Source organism: Nestor notabilis, unplaced genomic scaffold (genome assembly GCF_000696875.1).
Source record: "Nestor notabilis isolate BGI_N333 unplaced genomic scaffold, ASM69687v1 scaffold14523, whole genome shotgun sequence".
NCBI classification, from domain to species: domain Eukaryota; kingdom Metazoa; phylum Chordata; class Aves; order Psittaciformes; family Psittacidae; genus Nestor; species Nestor notabilis.
The window spans coordinates 37,005-53,998 of record NW_009923404.1 but is presented as its reverse complement, the minus strand read 5'-3'; the positions used below and the strand labels follow the sequence as shown (position 1 = coordinate 53,998).

The window sequence follows — 16,994 nt, the reverse complement described above, 5'->3', positions numbered from 1 at the left end:
AAGAGTTAATTTTCTTCCTATAGTTGGTGCAGTGCTGTGTTTTGGCTTTAGTTTGAGAACAACGCTGATAACACACTGACGTTTTACATGTTGCTAAGTAATGCTTACCCTGATCAAGGACTTTTCAGTCTCTCAGGACACCTGACCCAAACTGGCCAAAGGGGTATTCCATACCAGAGCATGTTATACCCAGTATATAAACTGAGGAGAGGTACCTGGAAAGGACTGATCGCTGCTCGGGTTGGGCTGGGTATCGGTCAGCAGGTGGCGAGCAATTGTATTGTGCATCACTTGTGTTTTCTGAGTTTTCATTTATTTTTTTGTTGTTTCCTATTACTATTCTCATTATTGTTATTGTTGGTATTCTTTCTATTATCACTATATTGTACTTTATTTTAGTTATTAGACTGCTTTTATCTCAACCCGTGACATTTACATTCTTGCAATTGTGGAGGGGTGAGAAGGGGGTGAGCGAGCGGCTGTGTGGTGCTGAGTTACCAGCTGGGCTTAAACCATGACAATCTGTAACAGTGCTATTGTGTTACAACTGCATGCTATTTAATCAATTCCAGATGGAATTTAAACTATTGTCAAAAGAAGTGGGGAAAAGCTTTGAGAAAACCACACTGCACTGTGAAAGTTGAAACTCAGAGGTAATGACAGAAGTCTGAATGCTGCCTAAACAACCGAGTGAAAAGCTTGCATATGCACAGTTTGAGTGTCCACATTTGGCATGTCAAATGGAAAATTAAGGAAGGATATTACAAACAGAAGTACAGAAAGAAATATGTGCCAAAAGGATGTGTCCGATTAAGACTTCACTTGACAAAAAGCAGATTACTTAAATCATAAAAAAAAAAAATAAAAATAAAATCCAAATTAATCTTTTATCTCTCAACAGAAAAAGAATGGGGGCAAGGAGGAAAGGAGGAATTTCATACAACACAGTATTTCCCAAGGAAGTGTTAGCTGGCAGAGAGCTCAGCAGGGTAAAAACCTTTACCCAAGGCTAGGCTGTCATGGTTTGGTTTTTCACATAAACAACTTCTACATTTTTACAGAAACTCACTCTCTAAATGGAAATCAGCCAGTTGTGAAAAACTGAAGTCTGGCTTGGCATTATTTTGTAGGAATGGGAGACTATGAAAAGGAATGCTGAGAGGGAAGCATGTATAGTCATGGAACAGATAGGAAGGAAACGGCTTGGTGCTGATGTGATATAAGACTAACACAAAAGCACATAGCCCAAGATCTGAATGATATACTCCAAAAAATTTCACACGATGAGGAAAGTACAAAAGCATGGAGATTATCTTAAGGCAAAGATAAACACACCCTCACTTCTGCAAACACAAGTTACGGATATCAGAGTGGTCTGAAGTATGCGGTATGTGAACAGACAGGTTTTAAATATAGAAGGAAAATAGTTGGTTTTCCATTTTAACATTTGAAGGAACTAATTTAAATAATACATGGGTTTGAAATGGGTCCAATTAGGAAAAAAAAGCCTGTTTGTGCAGGAACAAAACCTGCTTAAGCTAGGCTTTGGACAGATTAACACACCTTCACACTAAAACCAGAATCTGCACATGAACTAAAGGTCAAAATAAGACCAAGTTTTTCAAAGGTTTGACCAGACTCCTGCCCAGACTGAAACCACAGTACTGCATTATCTAAGGTGACCTATGCTAGCACTACTGCCAGAAGAAACTTTTGTCTCCTGCCCCTACTCTTTCACCTGTGATATTTCTATTCATGTGTTGCCAGCAAGATTATTCTGGAAATGCCGACAGCTAAATGATTGGGAAACGCAACCTGAGCTTCTCACACTACAATAAATGTCAAGACTGGGATCCTAGTCGATGCTGTCTACTGACAAGACTATGCAGTCAGAGTGAGCTGCTTTTGAACTGAGCAAGAATGTTTCAGCTCTGCAGCATTTGTACCTCAGACATGAGGATGAAGAGCACAGAAGGAACAGCACACTCTGAACAGCCCCATTTTTTATCCTGTTTGATTCAGCTGCTAAAAACATGGCTTCTGTAACCAAAAAGAACTACAAAAAATAAGCCAGTGCATTTTAAGTTGCAGAAACTGTTAAGCCATTAATCAGAGAATATAGACAAAACCACCTAAGCAATGAGCCACTAGGTATTTGTACTACCCAATAAAAAGGAAATGTTGCATTACCATTTTATGAGACTAACCTTCTTGTAAGTTTTGAAGTTAGTTTACTAAATAGATTAGTGGATCCCCTGGTTCGAGTCTGTGAGAGTGGTGTTGCTTCATGGGACAGACTGGGGGAGGCTGGCGGTCCGTTGTAGGTAGCAGTACGTCGCTCTCTGAGCTGGCCGTGGAAAGTGCTCCGACTAGCTGTTCCTCTGGGGAAACGAATACGGTCAGGTGTGGTTGCGCTGCTAATGCTGTGAGTTGAAGCAACAGGAGTTCTTTGATCGGGAATAGTGCTAGAGCAGAAAACAAAACAATGCTAGAAATTCTTCACAAGAAGCACTACAATTCTGCAGGAAACACAAAACACTACGTTCTACAGTAAAGCATAAGCAGACACTTTTTTATAGGCCAGCGTTGGAAATATCAACATTATTACAGCACTGTATGGAATCAAAACTTGTAAGAAGTTAGGATTAAAAGGCTGCCGAAACAGAAACCTACAAAGTCAGAAAAAAATGCAACAAGAGTATCTTGGAAAAGATCAGATAAACTAGGCATACAGTATGTTTCACTGAGAAGACTGATAGAAGAATAGACAAGTCAAGTTTCCTCCCAGGAAAGAGAAGCAGTAAGTAACTTTAGTGTCTCTCCCTCCACATTCTATATACACATCTTTGAAAATCTTGCTAATTTGAAAGTATCCTACACAAAATTCTCTACAAGTGAACTGCTCCAAGTAGCAAAGTCCTTCAGGATACACAGTTAAAGTCTCCCACAAACTTTGACAATAGGGAATGTCCAATACTCCTAACACTAGGAAAAAAAATGAAGGTACATTATTGCAGGATTATGTCACAGACAGCCTGACACACCACAAAACAAATGTAAACAAGACTAAAAAAAATGAGGAAACACACATCTTGTGGGCAATATAAACTAGAACAATCTAGGACTAAAATTCCACAGCACAAAGTTAAGAAGCAGTGGGTATACGTTAGTTTCACAACGATTTCAGGTTCTTACATAGGCCTGAAGTTATCTGCGCCATTGTCTATTGGAGGCAACATCATCTTCGTGTGCACAGAGGCTGACATGGACATCGACTTCTGATGTCGCAGCCGAACACTGGAGAAGGATGTAGTACAAACTGAAGCAGGGCTAGCTGCGTAAGCGGACATTTCTGTCAGGCTGTGAGGGGGTTTGGGTTCAGGCAGAGGCAGAAAGAAGAGCATGATGGACCAACAACAAACTACTGCATAGAAAAAAAGCAAACTTTTCCTTCTGTTACTGATTTATCAAAGAACATGAATTCTTAACAGACCTCTTCTATGCAAAGAGCAGTAACTATCCTACACTCCCCTTAAAAAGCATCCTCACTATAGTACTTGACATCTATGAAGTGACCATGCTTTTACCATTAGCATTAGTTTGCACTGTTACCCTCGGTGATGTACAGGACCTGAGTAACTCAGTGTTGTGTGCCAAAGCACCTCTATAAAGCACTGATGCAACTTGTACAGGTCTTAACATTAAAAAAATGCATTAATAAACCCACCAACTGCACTTTCCAAGAGAATGATGACAGCTCTATTACTACAGTGAAATGCTTTCTTTTCAGAATGTATCCATGTTAAAAGAAATCAGTGTAAGCTGGGCAAGCTGTCAAATCCCAATCTGCACCTGGTAACTGAGGGACTTCACAGGCACAAATCGAAAACAAGAGTGTCATGATCTTTAACAAGTCCAGAGAGGCCCAAACAAAAAGGCTACTATTAATCAACCTGTACATGTAGGAGGCAATGAATAACGCATGGTGTTCTCTGAAGAAAGAGGTGTTACTGTTGTGAAGAGCATCTCATATTGCTTGACCACGAACCTTAAATTCTTCAAATTTAAGGTTCAGGCTTTGAAGGAAGGTATACAGTGCTATCTTAGCAGAATGGTCAGTAAGCTGCCAGCTGTATAGTATGAAATATTTTTCTTTCTCTGGGACAAATTCTTTGCAGCCTTCATATTATCTAGTAAAGACAAGGATGGGAAAAAACTGAGGCCACAACATGTATTGGGCCTTTCAGGCTACAACGCCGTATGTCATTCATCTGAAGTTTGCTTTAAAAGCAAGGTGACTGTAATTCAGAAATATTGTTTGAGGTTAAGAAATCAAGAATTGCCAGTGACAGTTTCATCACACTGCATGTTCACTTCCAAGTTACTTCACGGTTACATATACTGAAATTCAAGTCATCTTATCCTCTGGTATGTCAGAATTTGGAGAGGAGAATGCTAGTCCAGCTACAAGGATCAGCTGACCCACTTCTGAGACTTAGCTCCCAAAGCACTAGTAGAAGACACCTCATGGCTCAGACATCAGAACTGCTGGCTAGAACTGTTAGCAAAATCTACTTCTTTCTGTTTTGGTTAACTTTTCAGAATCTAGAAAACTTCATCGGAGTCATGCACTCATCTCTTTACAATGCTGAATCCAGCAGGATGCCAACTACAAGCACTACTACAATGAAGCCTGCAACACAGCCCAGCTTTTACATTACCCCAGGGTATTAATAAATTCTAAGGAAATGAACATTCATCTCAACAGCAATACCCCAAAGTCAAGTAATCCCCAAATAACTGGTCACTAGCCTCTCCAGCACTTCCATCTCCTTCCCTCTCAATTCGTTGCAAAATATACAGGAGAAATAATCTAGTTACAACACATCAGACCCAAGTTTTATTTAGTCATCTGCCTCCAAAGAGGTGATAGTTAAAGGTATCAATAAAGTACCAGGGCACATATCAAAGCATTTATATCTCTTCCTCTGAAGCTTTGCTAGAAATCAGCTTCCTTAGGTTACTAGCCTGGGAACAGAGGAAAAAAGTGAGTGAACATTCAACAACTAGTGCCAAGGCTTATTAAAAATCTGAGGCTGTTGTAAATCATTTGCATTACAAATGATTTAAAGCAATTGCCTATCATTATGAAGAGTGTTCCATGAGTCCCCAAGTGCTTTAATTAATGCTCAGGCTTTGGAGGAAAGCCAACAGAGTTGTCTCCAGTAGAATGCCTGTGTCAGCCACACAATGTGTTAAAGTAGGGATGTGAGACAATCTTTGTTCTCACTCTTTGCTTCTACCAGTCTTGCATGGGGTCTTCAAGACTGTTTTCTCCAACAAGTGCACTAGCTGACTATTGGTTCTTCAGAGTTTCTATACCTTCAGAAATAATGCCTTCTCAGAATTCAACGTGCGAGATAAAAACAGAACAAGCAACATTTTTATTCTTCCTGTAGTGAAAGTGTTGAGACTTTAAATGTGCACTCCTTGCCTCTTAAGGCAAGTTTCCATTGGGTCAGTCAATATCTGACTGGCTGTGGAAAATCTAAAATCCAATCTGTAACAAATCATTTATAGTAATTACTCCTGCCTTTAATATTTGCCACTGACAGACATTTCAAAAGCATAGAAAGCATTTTTGACAAACCTTTTGACAAAAGCTGAGGTTCTACTTCAGATCTTGCTTCATAGAAGAAAAAACATTACATTTTTCTAAAGTTACTTTCTGCTAGTACAGTAATACTTCTGAGAGTACAATAATATTTAGAGATACTACAGAAACACCTGAAGGCAGGCAGAATTCATTCTGGAGAGCCAGTCCCATCAACAGCCATGTTGATTTAGCCTGCATTAAAAGTCTCTGCATTTCACATGATCAGTCAAGCCTTTGCCCCAAAACAGCAATAAACTATATTCAGACGAATTCTGAGTTCTGTGCCAAATCACAGTAATTCTGAAACTGCCGAAATGAATGTGCAGTTTAGCATTGAAACGTTTTCAGACAACGAGAAGTCTCCAATTTAAAACAATTAGCTATGCATTCTCGTTACCTTTTTTCACTTTTACCTTCTATAAAGAGTAACAAAAGCGGTAATAAAAAAGTATGTGCAGAAGCTGAAATTATCTTTTTCCGACAGTGAACATATAAATGTTCAGATGTTTCAAATGACCCAAACAGGGCTAGTTTGCAGGATAAGCAAATGGTGTTTGGATACCATATTGACAATAAAAGGTAAGTACTATAATGATAACCAATTATGGATATAAAATAGAATTAATATAGTTGCCAAGTACTACTCAATGTTAACTTTTAGCTTAGTGCCCATGTGTGACAAACTGAAAAGACAGCAGTTTGCTGAGAAACAAAGCTGGGGAAAAAAAATAACTTCAAAAGATAGCTCCTTAGGAGCATGAAGTAACTCCTATATTAATGGGACATCTGAATCTCAAGCATTCCTAATAAACAGTATCTAGCAACTTTAAAATTTTAGAAATTTATTGCAAAAGTATTAGCTCAAAGATGAATAAAAATATTGTTAAACTAAGAAATTAAGTAATCAAATCTATTAAAGCTATTTTAGACAGATTAATTTTTCAAAGAGTTTGGAAAGAAAAAAGCTATTAGCATATCAAATTAAAGAAGGGATGGTGAGCTTTAATCTAAACAAACTTGGTGATGTTAACAGGGACTAAGTAATGAAGGCTGAGACAGACACGCTAAGGGACAGTACCAAAAAGCTGTGCTGTACTTCACAAGAAAGTTGACTGCAGGCCCAGCTGGCCAGCTAGACTTTTGGCACTCTTCAGACTTATACTTGACTTTTCCTTAATCACTTTCAGTTTGCAGAAAGCTAGGAGGAAGAGACAGCGTCAAAACCACGTTCTTTATCCCTAGGCTCCAGGAATCAACCAAGGGTCAGACAGACCTTCCTTTCAACATCACAACTTCATCACCCTTCCTTACAAACTGCCAAAAGGAAGGGGAAAGATTCTGGTCAAAAAAGGTACATTTCCCACCAAATTCAACACAAGCTAGAAGAAAAGTATTTTTTTCCCACCCTTTACAATATATCATAACATTAGGAAGGCATGGAGAAAATTGTGAAGAGTAGGAGAGAGGTACACATTCCTCCAAGCTTAAGCACCTTTATCAAGCACTAGCTATCGGGGTGCTCTTCTGGCAACAGTCAGTTACTTGTTACCAGCTTGCGAAACAAGTAAAATTTTGTGAAGAACAGTTGGTTGGAACTTAAAGCACCTCAGCCGGCTGGGAAATTTGGCGGTAGAACAGGTGTTCTTCACAACTGTTAATCTATACCTAATGTTTGTGTTCACCATTATATTAATTTTCTACAACTCTTCTCAGTCTTTGGTACTCAGGAAAGGGTGGCACTAGATATGGCTACATCTGCTAACACATGAACTCTTTAACTCCAATTTCAGTGCATGCTCCAGTCAGACTTTCATTTAGTAAAGTAAGAGGAAACCTGTTATTTCTCTGACTGTTTTCACTCAGAATATGGCAATGTCAGTGCTCCCTTTCTCAAGATGAGTTCTGTAAATACTGGGAAGCAATGAGACTACAAGAACATAAGTAAAAAAACATTACTGGTCTTAAGACAACGGCCTACACTGTTTAATCTTTGCTCAGGAAAAAATTACTACTTTTTGCAGAAAAAACGGTATTCCAAATGATCCCAATGGAGTACAGTTTAGAGTGAAATGTAGAAAGAGAATGGCCCAAGAGAGATGGACTTTGTAGTTTCAAGTTAAACAAGCCTCTTTTGCAAGCATACCTTGTTTGGCCACAGTAGGTAACAAGCGCTTAAGATGAAGGCTGTAAAAATGACATGTATTTAACCAGAAACTAGGAATTTCTTTTCACATTCCAAATATAAAGACTGTCTGAATTTAGTTAGTTAGAAAAAAAAACAAAACAGAAAATAACACAACATACTTACAGGTGCTCCATAATGCTCTGTACTCACCTTTCATTAAGAATTACACTAGAATACTACTGATTTTGTTTAAATTAGGTATTGCAACTTTTTGTATATGTGAAGACAAGGGACATATACCATAGGAAGACATTTTATATACCTGTTCTTCTTGCCATTTTGTATCACTGAATGCCTATCAGCAGTGGTTCTTTCACTACAAACATATGTGTTGCGCCGTGTCATTGCTCCAGGGGCAGTATTATTCTACAATTAAAAAACATAGTTTTGTTATTTCCCACAAAAGGCTTTTCTGGAGTTAGTCTACATGTAATTGAAGGCTGTTTTACTTCATGCTATTTCTACAGTTACAAAACTTAAAATCATTAAGTTAATATACAAACACCTTCCATTATTTTTAAGAAATAATGCAATCGGAAAAATAATTCTAACAAATTCTTCTTGTATTTCATGTTGACAGCTCAAAATTAACACAGCTTGAAGTTTTTAATTATCAGAATTACCATTAATTCCGAATTACAAGTTCTCAGCACATATAGGGTTCATCTACACCTGGATAGCCTATGTCTTTGTAGCCTATTTTTGAAATACTTTACCACTTGTAGATTGTAGAATTTTCCTTTAAGTTAAAATCAAACCATTAAACAAGATAGGAAAAGCAAAGACTTAAGAAACAAATGCGGTAAAATTCAGTGGGAAGGTAAACATGGACTTTTAATTATTAAAATACTATAAAACACCAGACGAGTTTTTAAAACAGGGAAGAGTAAGTCAAATTAAAAAGACAAATTGCAGAGAATTTTAGTAAGACTTAAAAAATATACATTTAAATATAGGCATAATACATTGAGGATAAGAGAACCAGGGGAACTTAAACTACAGACCTTATTTTAGAGGGGAGAAAAGAAATAGAATTACTTTGCCTCTGTCTTTACAGAGAAAGAGGGTGGAGATATGCCCAAGTTGGCGGTCAACTTTCCAGGAACGACTGAGAAGCTAGGTAATTCACAGATAACAAAGTTATAAAAAGTTAGATGCAATTACTGTAGGAGAAAGCATGGTTGTCCAGATAAACATGCACCCCCAGGTTGTAGAGGAAGTAAAAGCTGGCAAGCCTTGTATTTTTTCTCCCCTCCCCAAGAACATAACACAGGAAACTGCATATGGTCAGAAAGTGGAAAAAAACCTTTTAAAATTTTCTTTGAAGAAAAGGATCACGGGTCAAAGCAGGAAGCAAAATAGGCCATTAACTTTAAACATCACTGCTGGGGAAAGTCTTGAGGAGGCTAGCTTAAAGGAATGACTGGTCAGCACCTGGATAAGCATGTTGAGTAAGGATGGCCACTAAGAATCAGGCAGGGGACTTCATGCTTAACTAACCTTTTGGAGTTCTTTGAAGAATTACTGCTATGACAGACAAGGGAAATTCAGTGGAGTTTTAAAATAGCAATAAGAAAAGGTTTCACATAAATGGTCACAGTAGAGAGTGATGGGAAGAAGGATTTAAAAAAAAAAAAAAAAGGAAAAACTAGTTCAAGCACAAAAGGAGAGTAGCCAAACCTTTTTCGTTTCCGAACCTGAAAAAAAACTGTTAAAGTGGAATATTCTCAACAACCAGCAAAAGCTTTTCCAGTGCCTTAAGGCAAGGTATTTACTATACAGGGAGTCTCAAGCAATGCAATCCCCGAGCTGCAGACTGAACAGTGAAGCCATCTTGTGTATTTAGAAGACTGCTGACCTGTTACACATCTTCCCATGAACGTACAAATAAAAATGAAAAAGTGAACTGCACAACCTCCTGGTGTTAAGATACATGAAGAGTACTAAGAGTATTTTAGATTAGCAGAACTATTAATTAAATCATAAAATGTATGTAGTTGCCTCAAGGGTTCTGAAGTATTCTTCACTAGATACTCCTTAAGGACAGGCATGTGCCAAGCATCACCAGAAGTTCTCTTGGTCCTTGTCTTAAAAATCAGTCTGTGTATTTAAAAACAAACACCCCCCCCCAAAACAATCAAAACTCCACAAAATAAACCACTGATTCTTCTACTCTCCTCTAACATTTCTCATTGTACAAGCTCCCTTCTCTACTAATTTGCTAGCAACAAAAGCTGTGCACCTCAGGTGAAGTTTCATTCATATGTTCTTGAGAGGTCAAGCTGTACAAGATACTTAGCGGAGTCCTTGCAAACCAATGGTACATTGAAGTACTGCATATTAATATTTGCCTATCGTTTTGTTCTGTGTTCCTGAACACACCAGAGAATGAAGCACCTAGAATATGTTTTTCTGGTGGGAAATATGCATGATCATGGGTGGCTTCTTTCTTTCCACCTGCTGCCTTAGAACACTGTACACTTGTTTCCCTTGAGAAGATACCACATAACATTAAAACGTACTGTCATACTGCACATCTAGAAAGACAAGACAGCAATCTCCGTGCTGGATCAAACTTTAAAGACAAGTTTGGGAGTGGACAAGTTTTTGGTATTCATATCTGAAAGAAGAGGACTCTAAAGACGCACTTTCCCAGCACTTTCTGGAGTGCGCAGACAGATGGATCAATATATTTTTTTTTTCTGTTTGGCTTAGATTTCAGAGGTGGTGAGAGGAGACTTAAGCATTTCAAGCTTTCAAGTTCTAGTTTTAGTAAGAATACACTCTTGGTATTAGGGGCCTTTACACTTCTTAGTGTACAACCTTTCGTGATTCATCGAGGAAGTTCTTCAGCTATGATGTTTTCTTCAGCCAGTCTCCAGACTATTAATCTCTGGACATGACTAAATTATACAGGTGCACAGCACAGGAAGCCTGAAACTGGTGTCAACACCACACTCCCTGATTGAATGACAACCCCTCGGGTCAGGGTTAGCTGCCTAAGTCCATCCTCGTGGCATCGCCTGCCTTCTTTACAGGAGACGTTGACACTGCAAAAACGCATGTTGAGACTTCTGAACATATAAACAAGGTCCAATTATAGCACAAAGGATGAATTTGTGGTAGAAAGTCCTCTTTTCCTAGAGAGTCTTGTGCCCACTGCATAGGCAGGCTATTTTCACATTAAGAGACACCAAGGCAAGGACTGTGAAAAAAACTTTCAAACAATCAGCTTCTGACTTAAACTAATGAACCAATCTATCTACTTAAGGGCATTAGTACATTTTTTGGTCCTATATTATCTTCCAAACATACCATCTATTCTCCTCTTCCAGTTATCCTAAAGCTATGCTAAGGGCTCTGGGGCAGCCTTATTACAAGCACTGAGGAAAAATCCAAAGCTGCTAAGTAATAAACAAGGAGTTATTTAAGCAAGGAGTTACTAGTTGCTGCTAGCTATGTAACCCCTGTAGCAGGTTTTTGTTATTTGATATTTGCTCCATGAACTTCAGATTTTTGATGTGTACTTGTTCAGGCTGCAGAACTATTTCGTTTGCAAGAGTTTAAACACTCTGTCAACTTTACAAATACAACCTGGAGCCCCTTACACCAACCCAGACTTACCTTTCTGCTCTACAAGCACAACTCTTACCCTTAAATGCATGCTTGCAAACTCTGTTATTTATTAAATAACTCTTATTAAGAGCAGCACACAACTGGCTAAGGGCGTGCAGTGAAGACCAGTTCTACTACTTTTGCTGTATTTGTCAAAGTAATTTTTTTTTAAGAGTATTTTTCTGTCTCTTGAGTGATTTTCTCATCATATTACTGATTTTAGGACTTAAGTGCTCAGTGAGAACAAAATCCCTCCACCTCAAAGTTTTTTCAACTTCAGGACAATATGGTAGAACTCCAACATACTTTTTTTTTTCCCCTTCTAGATGCATGACAAAACTGTAAGAAATAAAACTCCCTAATTAGTTCCAGGAATTGTGTAAAAAGTCATTGCTTCCCTCCATCTCCACACCCCCAGCAGCCAGAAAGCAAAAGACTAATCTTTACTGGGGAAGTGGGTGGCAGAGTTTGCACTGTCTGACTAAAGAGCGATGAACAGAGACAATTTTAAACAGTAAATATTGAGTGACATCACAGATCCGATTCCATGTTCAACACCTCTACCACTGCTTGTTCAAGATCAGTCGGATCAACTGCACACTGAACAGAGAAGTATGGTTATGACCTCAAATTTTACTTCAGCTACAGTAGTATGAAATCTGAAGTAAGACTTACTGAAATAAATCCTCAGAATTTGGGAGTGGTGCAGAATAGCAGATCAAAACACTTAAGATACTAAATGTAACGTATGTTGGAACTGTGATGCAAAGCTCTTGAATAAAGCACTACACAGTACTGAGTGAAGTTCAATGCAGGACAAAACTACCTTGAGTGTCCTACCATTTTGAGACTCAGTAGTTAAGAACCGTCATGTAAGATAAACAAAATCCAAATGGTTTCTGGACTGATCGAAAACTAAGGCAAATGGCAGATACCACAAAAATCAGAAAAGGGTCCCCCAAAATTGTGTACTCTTGTTCACATTTATGAATAACAGCTGCTACAGTAGAAGACATGTCTTTCCAAGGAATCACTCCGACTGAGATCCTCCAGCCAAGTCACTATCAGCCACCAAGCCAACTGACAATACAGATCTAATGAAGTAAAACAAATCCTGTTTAATTTCTTTTGCTGTAGGCTAAAGGCTCACAGTCAAAATGCTGTGAGCTTAGGAAGTTCTGTTCTCATTTGTTCTAAGTAGAGGTGCTGAGTATATGATCAAACATGACAGCTTTGTGGGATAAATATTTTTTTTAAACTTAAATCACTCTATTGCAAGTTGAATAAAGGACTGGAAAGTTATTTCTCCTGTAAAGAAGGAAAGTTTTCAATACAAAATCCCAAAATTCAGAAGTTAAATGTTAAAAGATTCAAGAGTTACTATGTGAAAACAGATTTCCAACTTTGCCTCAGAAGGAGGCACCACAGAGCACACGTGTTAAAAGGCAAAAGGAACAAAGAATTTTCTGTCTTTTGCCACACTGCCTACTGCTCAACCCTGTAAATTCACTAGTTATGCACCTTGTGAGGTTTTGTTGTTGAGATTTAAGGACAGGTGAGGGAAGCCCACAAGAAAAAGAGCCAGGCACACTGATTTTAGATACAGGTTGAAATACGCCTTCGAATGTTTTTAGAACTATGTTTCTTTGGTGATCTTACTATATATAACTGTGACTTGGAATAGCCTGTTTGGGAGCAAAGATTAGGTGGCTCCTTTACACATGAAACTATAAAACAGGATAATAAAAGCAGAGATTTCATTCTTCTGTACAGAGACAACAGAAGAGTAGCTGATGATATCAGTAATAACTCATAAGAAATTTTAGTGGACAGCCTTTGGGTTCAGTGTCTTTTTTCCTGGGTTTTTACTGATTTTTTTTAAATGATTTTTTTTTTTTTAATACCCAAATTATATCTGTTCACTAACAGCTAGTAATGCTAAGTATTAATAGCTACTAACTACTTCATAAATATTAAGAGGTAACTTGGCTGATGCGGGGTCGGGGTGGGGGGGGAATGCAACTGTATAAGATACCTACGTTTACTCTTGATGAATGAGAAATACAGTCAGCACCACTGATAAATCACAGGTTTAACACATTTTTTACCCCTCAGAAACATTTCATGTTTGTAATAAATAAGTGTTTGTACTTACACTAGGAACAGCTGAACTTTTCTTGCGTTCAGGAATATCAGCCTTATTGGGATTGCTGGCATTTCCAAGCATTGGACTAGCTGGTGCAATTCCTCTTCCTGCAACTGCAGTACTGCTGGATTTTCTTGACTGAATTCCTTCCTTTTTGAGGTCACTGTCTGTAGTACTAGTCTGGCTTCTTTTGGGATATGCCACTACTGAGGGAATGGACGGTCCAGCTTAAAAAACAAACAAAAGAAACAGGGAAGTGATTTTTCTTGTCAGAAGTTCAGTAGCTATTTTTCACTACAGTGGAAATGTATTCACACTTGAGAATCATGGGGACACTGGGAATCAGAGTTGAAAAAAAAGTAATTATTTAAATTATCAAAATTAAATGTATTTCAGATGACAGTAAAATACTGTGAAAACCAAAAACCTTTCCAGGTGAAGATACTACTTGATTTCCATAAGAAAATCAGGCATTTCATGGAGGCTTCTAGTGTTCGAGTACTGACGCTGGTTTGACTTGCTGGGAAAAACCCTTTAGAGTCAGTCATCTTAAAGACACTTAACAAGTAACTGACTCATTCAAACCAGACAACTCTTCATTAGCACAAATCTGACACACGCTGTTCAAGCAAAGTTTTACTGAAACTGGGCTCCTGAGACAGGTACCTGGTGACACAGCCCTGGGCCACCATCAGCTCAAATGGCCGGTGGCCTGCACTCCTGGAAAAGCCCAGAAACAGCAGCAGTTTGCTACCAGCCTCCTCAGCTGTGCCAGGAACAGGAAACCCCTCCAGCACACCCGAGAATGAGGCAGCCCCTTCAACAGTCCCAAGCTCCCTCTTGCTTTACTAGGTTCCTGGACACAGGGAGAAGCCTGTGGGGATGTCAGGATCGCCTCAATTATACCTCCTCAGAAGAGGACGTATCTAGATACACCAACTTTGTAGTTAGTGTTTTAATAACACTTAATCAAAAAGTGTATCTGTATATACACACACAAAAAAATACATATACATATATGTAAAACATATATATATTAAAAGGTATCACAAAACGGAGTAACCGTCATCCCAGAGACTCCTTAAGAAAACCAACCTCCAAATGCACTTGAGGTATTTCAAAAGCAATGCTGAACAGAGACTCCTGATATGAGTTAGTGCCTGAGCAGGAAGATGTTCAGGTATTTAGATAATCCTAAGCTACAGTCTTGCACACTCATTAAGCGGAAGATTGCCAAGTTTGTCTGAATCACGGTTCTTTAGAAATTTAATTCCTGCAGGACAATCAAGTGACACTACCCTCAGGAAACAAGAAATATCGGTAAACTGACATTTCTTCAAGTTTTAGACACAAGCTGACCTACTAGTGTCAAAAGAAAACAAAAGCTGAACAGACATACAAGAGCATGGGGGAGGAGTACTGTGTTTTTTATGAAAAAGGGAGTTGCATCATTCTCTTCAATTGTGTAACAAGACTTTCCCAGCATGGTCAGGAATGCAAGGGACAACACAAAGCAGAATATGAGAATTAAGTTGGTGTACTCAGCATTCCTCTAGAAGCTGTCTTTGAAGGCTTTACAACGAAACCCATTTTTTAAAAGTATTAGTTATTCATTAAATTATTTAGCCACCATGCTGTGAGTTACACAGTTGTCATCCTCCTTACCTTTTGGGGATGGAGACAAATTCAGAAACTGAACAGAACTGGAACTCACTATATTCTGCAACACTGAAAATGAGAATTGCTCACCATGATCACTGTACCGCCGCTGTTTCTGGCTAGAAGATATGCTTCTCTGAATTTTGTGATGAGGAGATTGTCCAGTGCTATTATTAAGATCATTACTTGGCCTAACTTTGGCAAGTGAAAGATTGCTGCTGGAGCTTGAATCACTTGCATCCAACTACAATACAAATGAGAATATTAAAACAAGGAGTTCAGACAAAACAAATTAAACATCTACCACATTATGGGAGCAGTAACAGGGAGGCGAAAGATGGCTGTACTACACAGAAAATTTTGTTACAGCAAGGAAGTTGCTTAGAGGCCCCGACTTCTCTTAGATTCTTGTGCAACCGTCTTAGGTAAAACTCAGCAGAATTTGCAGCTCCTCAAAGGACAATCCAATAAAGAAAATCTATCTCTACTTTAAGTAATCTCTCCTCAGAGTTCTCCAAGATTTTAACAGGAACAGAGGATACATTTTGTAGAAGCCACCACACTGACTCCTCCAGCAGAGGAACCAAGAGCAGCTTACTGATGCCAAACCCTCTCAGCATCATACAAAAAGGTAATCTATAACACAATAATTTTTTTTTTTAGGTAGATTGGTCTTGTCCTTGGTTCTCTTAAAATATTTACAGCTGGCACATTCACACTTGAGCTCCTAGACTAGACAGGACAGTAACTGGCATACAAAGAGGAGTAACTGCTGATCAAGCAGAGTAGTTTTGGGGAGCCTAAAGGCAAGAGTTTACTGACTCAGATCAGGGTGGAAACAAACACACAGCGTCATTTGGACAGTTGACACTGATGATGAGAATAACACAATTTTAAGTGTAATGGACTTTTGAGCAGGAATGCAACTGCCTATAGTTACTGAATTAATTTTTGCTTCTAACTTTACTAAGGACACTTTCCGATTCGTTTGTTTCTTTGTATGCGTAAGAATGGTACTTACCTCCAGTGATTTCCTTCCTAGCAGTAAGTATGTAGCTGTGATTTCATCATACTTCATTTTACTAAGGGATTCTTGAATTTCTTCTTGAGAATATCCCATTCCTACCATAATATCTAAAACCAAACACACATTCTGTAAGTAACAGAAACACTGAAGTTTAGGCTGGCTGAGTTTTGAAGTTCATGAAAAAGAATGGAACGTTTAAAGAATTAAACAAAACAATTAAGTGTGAGAACATAAGCCTGATGAAATACCAGTATTAAAAGATGAGTTACTTTTTCCAAATGGCATGGGGGGAAAAAAACCAAACAAACAGAACCCCAACCAAAATCCACCCCAATCACCCATCACGCAAACAGTATTATATTCTGAAAAATACTTCATTACCTATTCTTTTCTGGTCCGAGATGTCTAATTCTGGTTCAAAAAAAGGTTTAAGCTCATCCTCCTCATGCCCTGCATTGATCCACCTGTCCTTCATGATTTGCTATAAAAGAAAGGGTTTTGTTGGTACAGTCTGTTTACCAGCAAAGAAAATGAGCTGTTGAAGTAACAACTCCCTCACCTATCAAACACTAAGGCCTTTTCTAACTTTTCTTTTCCAGAACTGGCCCCAGCACTTACTCAGTTCTGTTTGCTCCAGTGAGAAGAATCAACTATGCACATCAAGCCAAGCTGCTTCCCAACCAGCTGTATTCTAGCAAACAGCTGA

At 38.5% G+C, this 16,994-nt stretch overlaps 1 protein-coding gene across 1 annotated transcript in view; it reads right to left on the bottom strand.

The window, feature by feature from the left end:
• The window catches only part of MARK3 (MAP/microtubule affinity-regulating kinase 3), a 49,615-nt gene that overhangs the window by 8,054 nt on the left and 24,567 nt on the right, over positions 1-16,994 (bottom strand). The window contains exons 9-14 of the mRNA XM_010012122.1: positions 16,670-16,769; positions 16,283-16,395; positions 15,352-15,505; positions 13,612-13,829; positions 8,104-8,207; positions 2,208-2,465 (exon numbers count right to left, since the gene is read on the bottom strand). Of these exons, the coding sequence (XP_010010424.1) occupies positions 2,208-2,465; positions 8,104-8,207; positions 13,612-13,829; positions 15,352-15,505; positions 16,283-16,395; positions 16,670-16,769 (947 nt within the window). The remainder of the gene's footprint in view (positions 1-2,207; positions 2,466-8,103; positions 8,208-13,611; positions 13,830-15,351; positions 15,506-16,282; positions 16,396-16,669; positions 16,770-16,994) is intronic.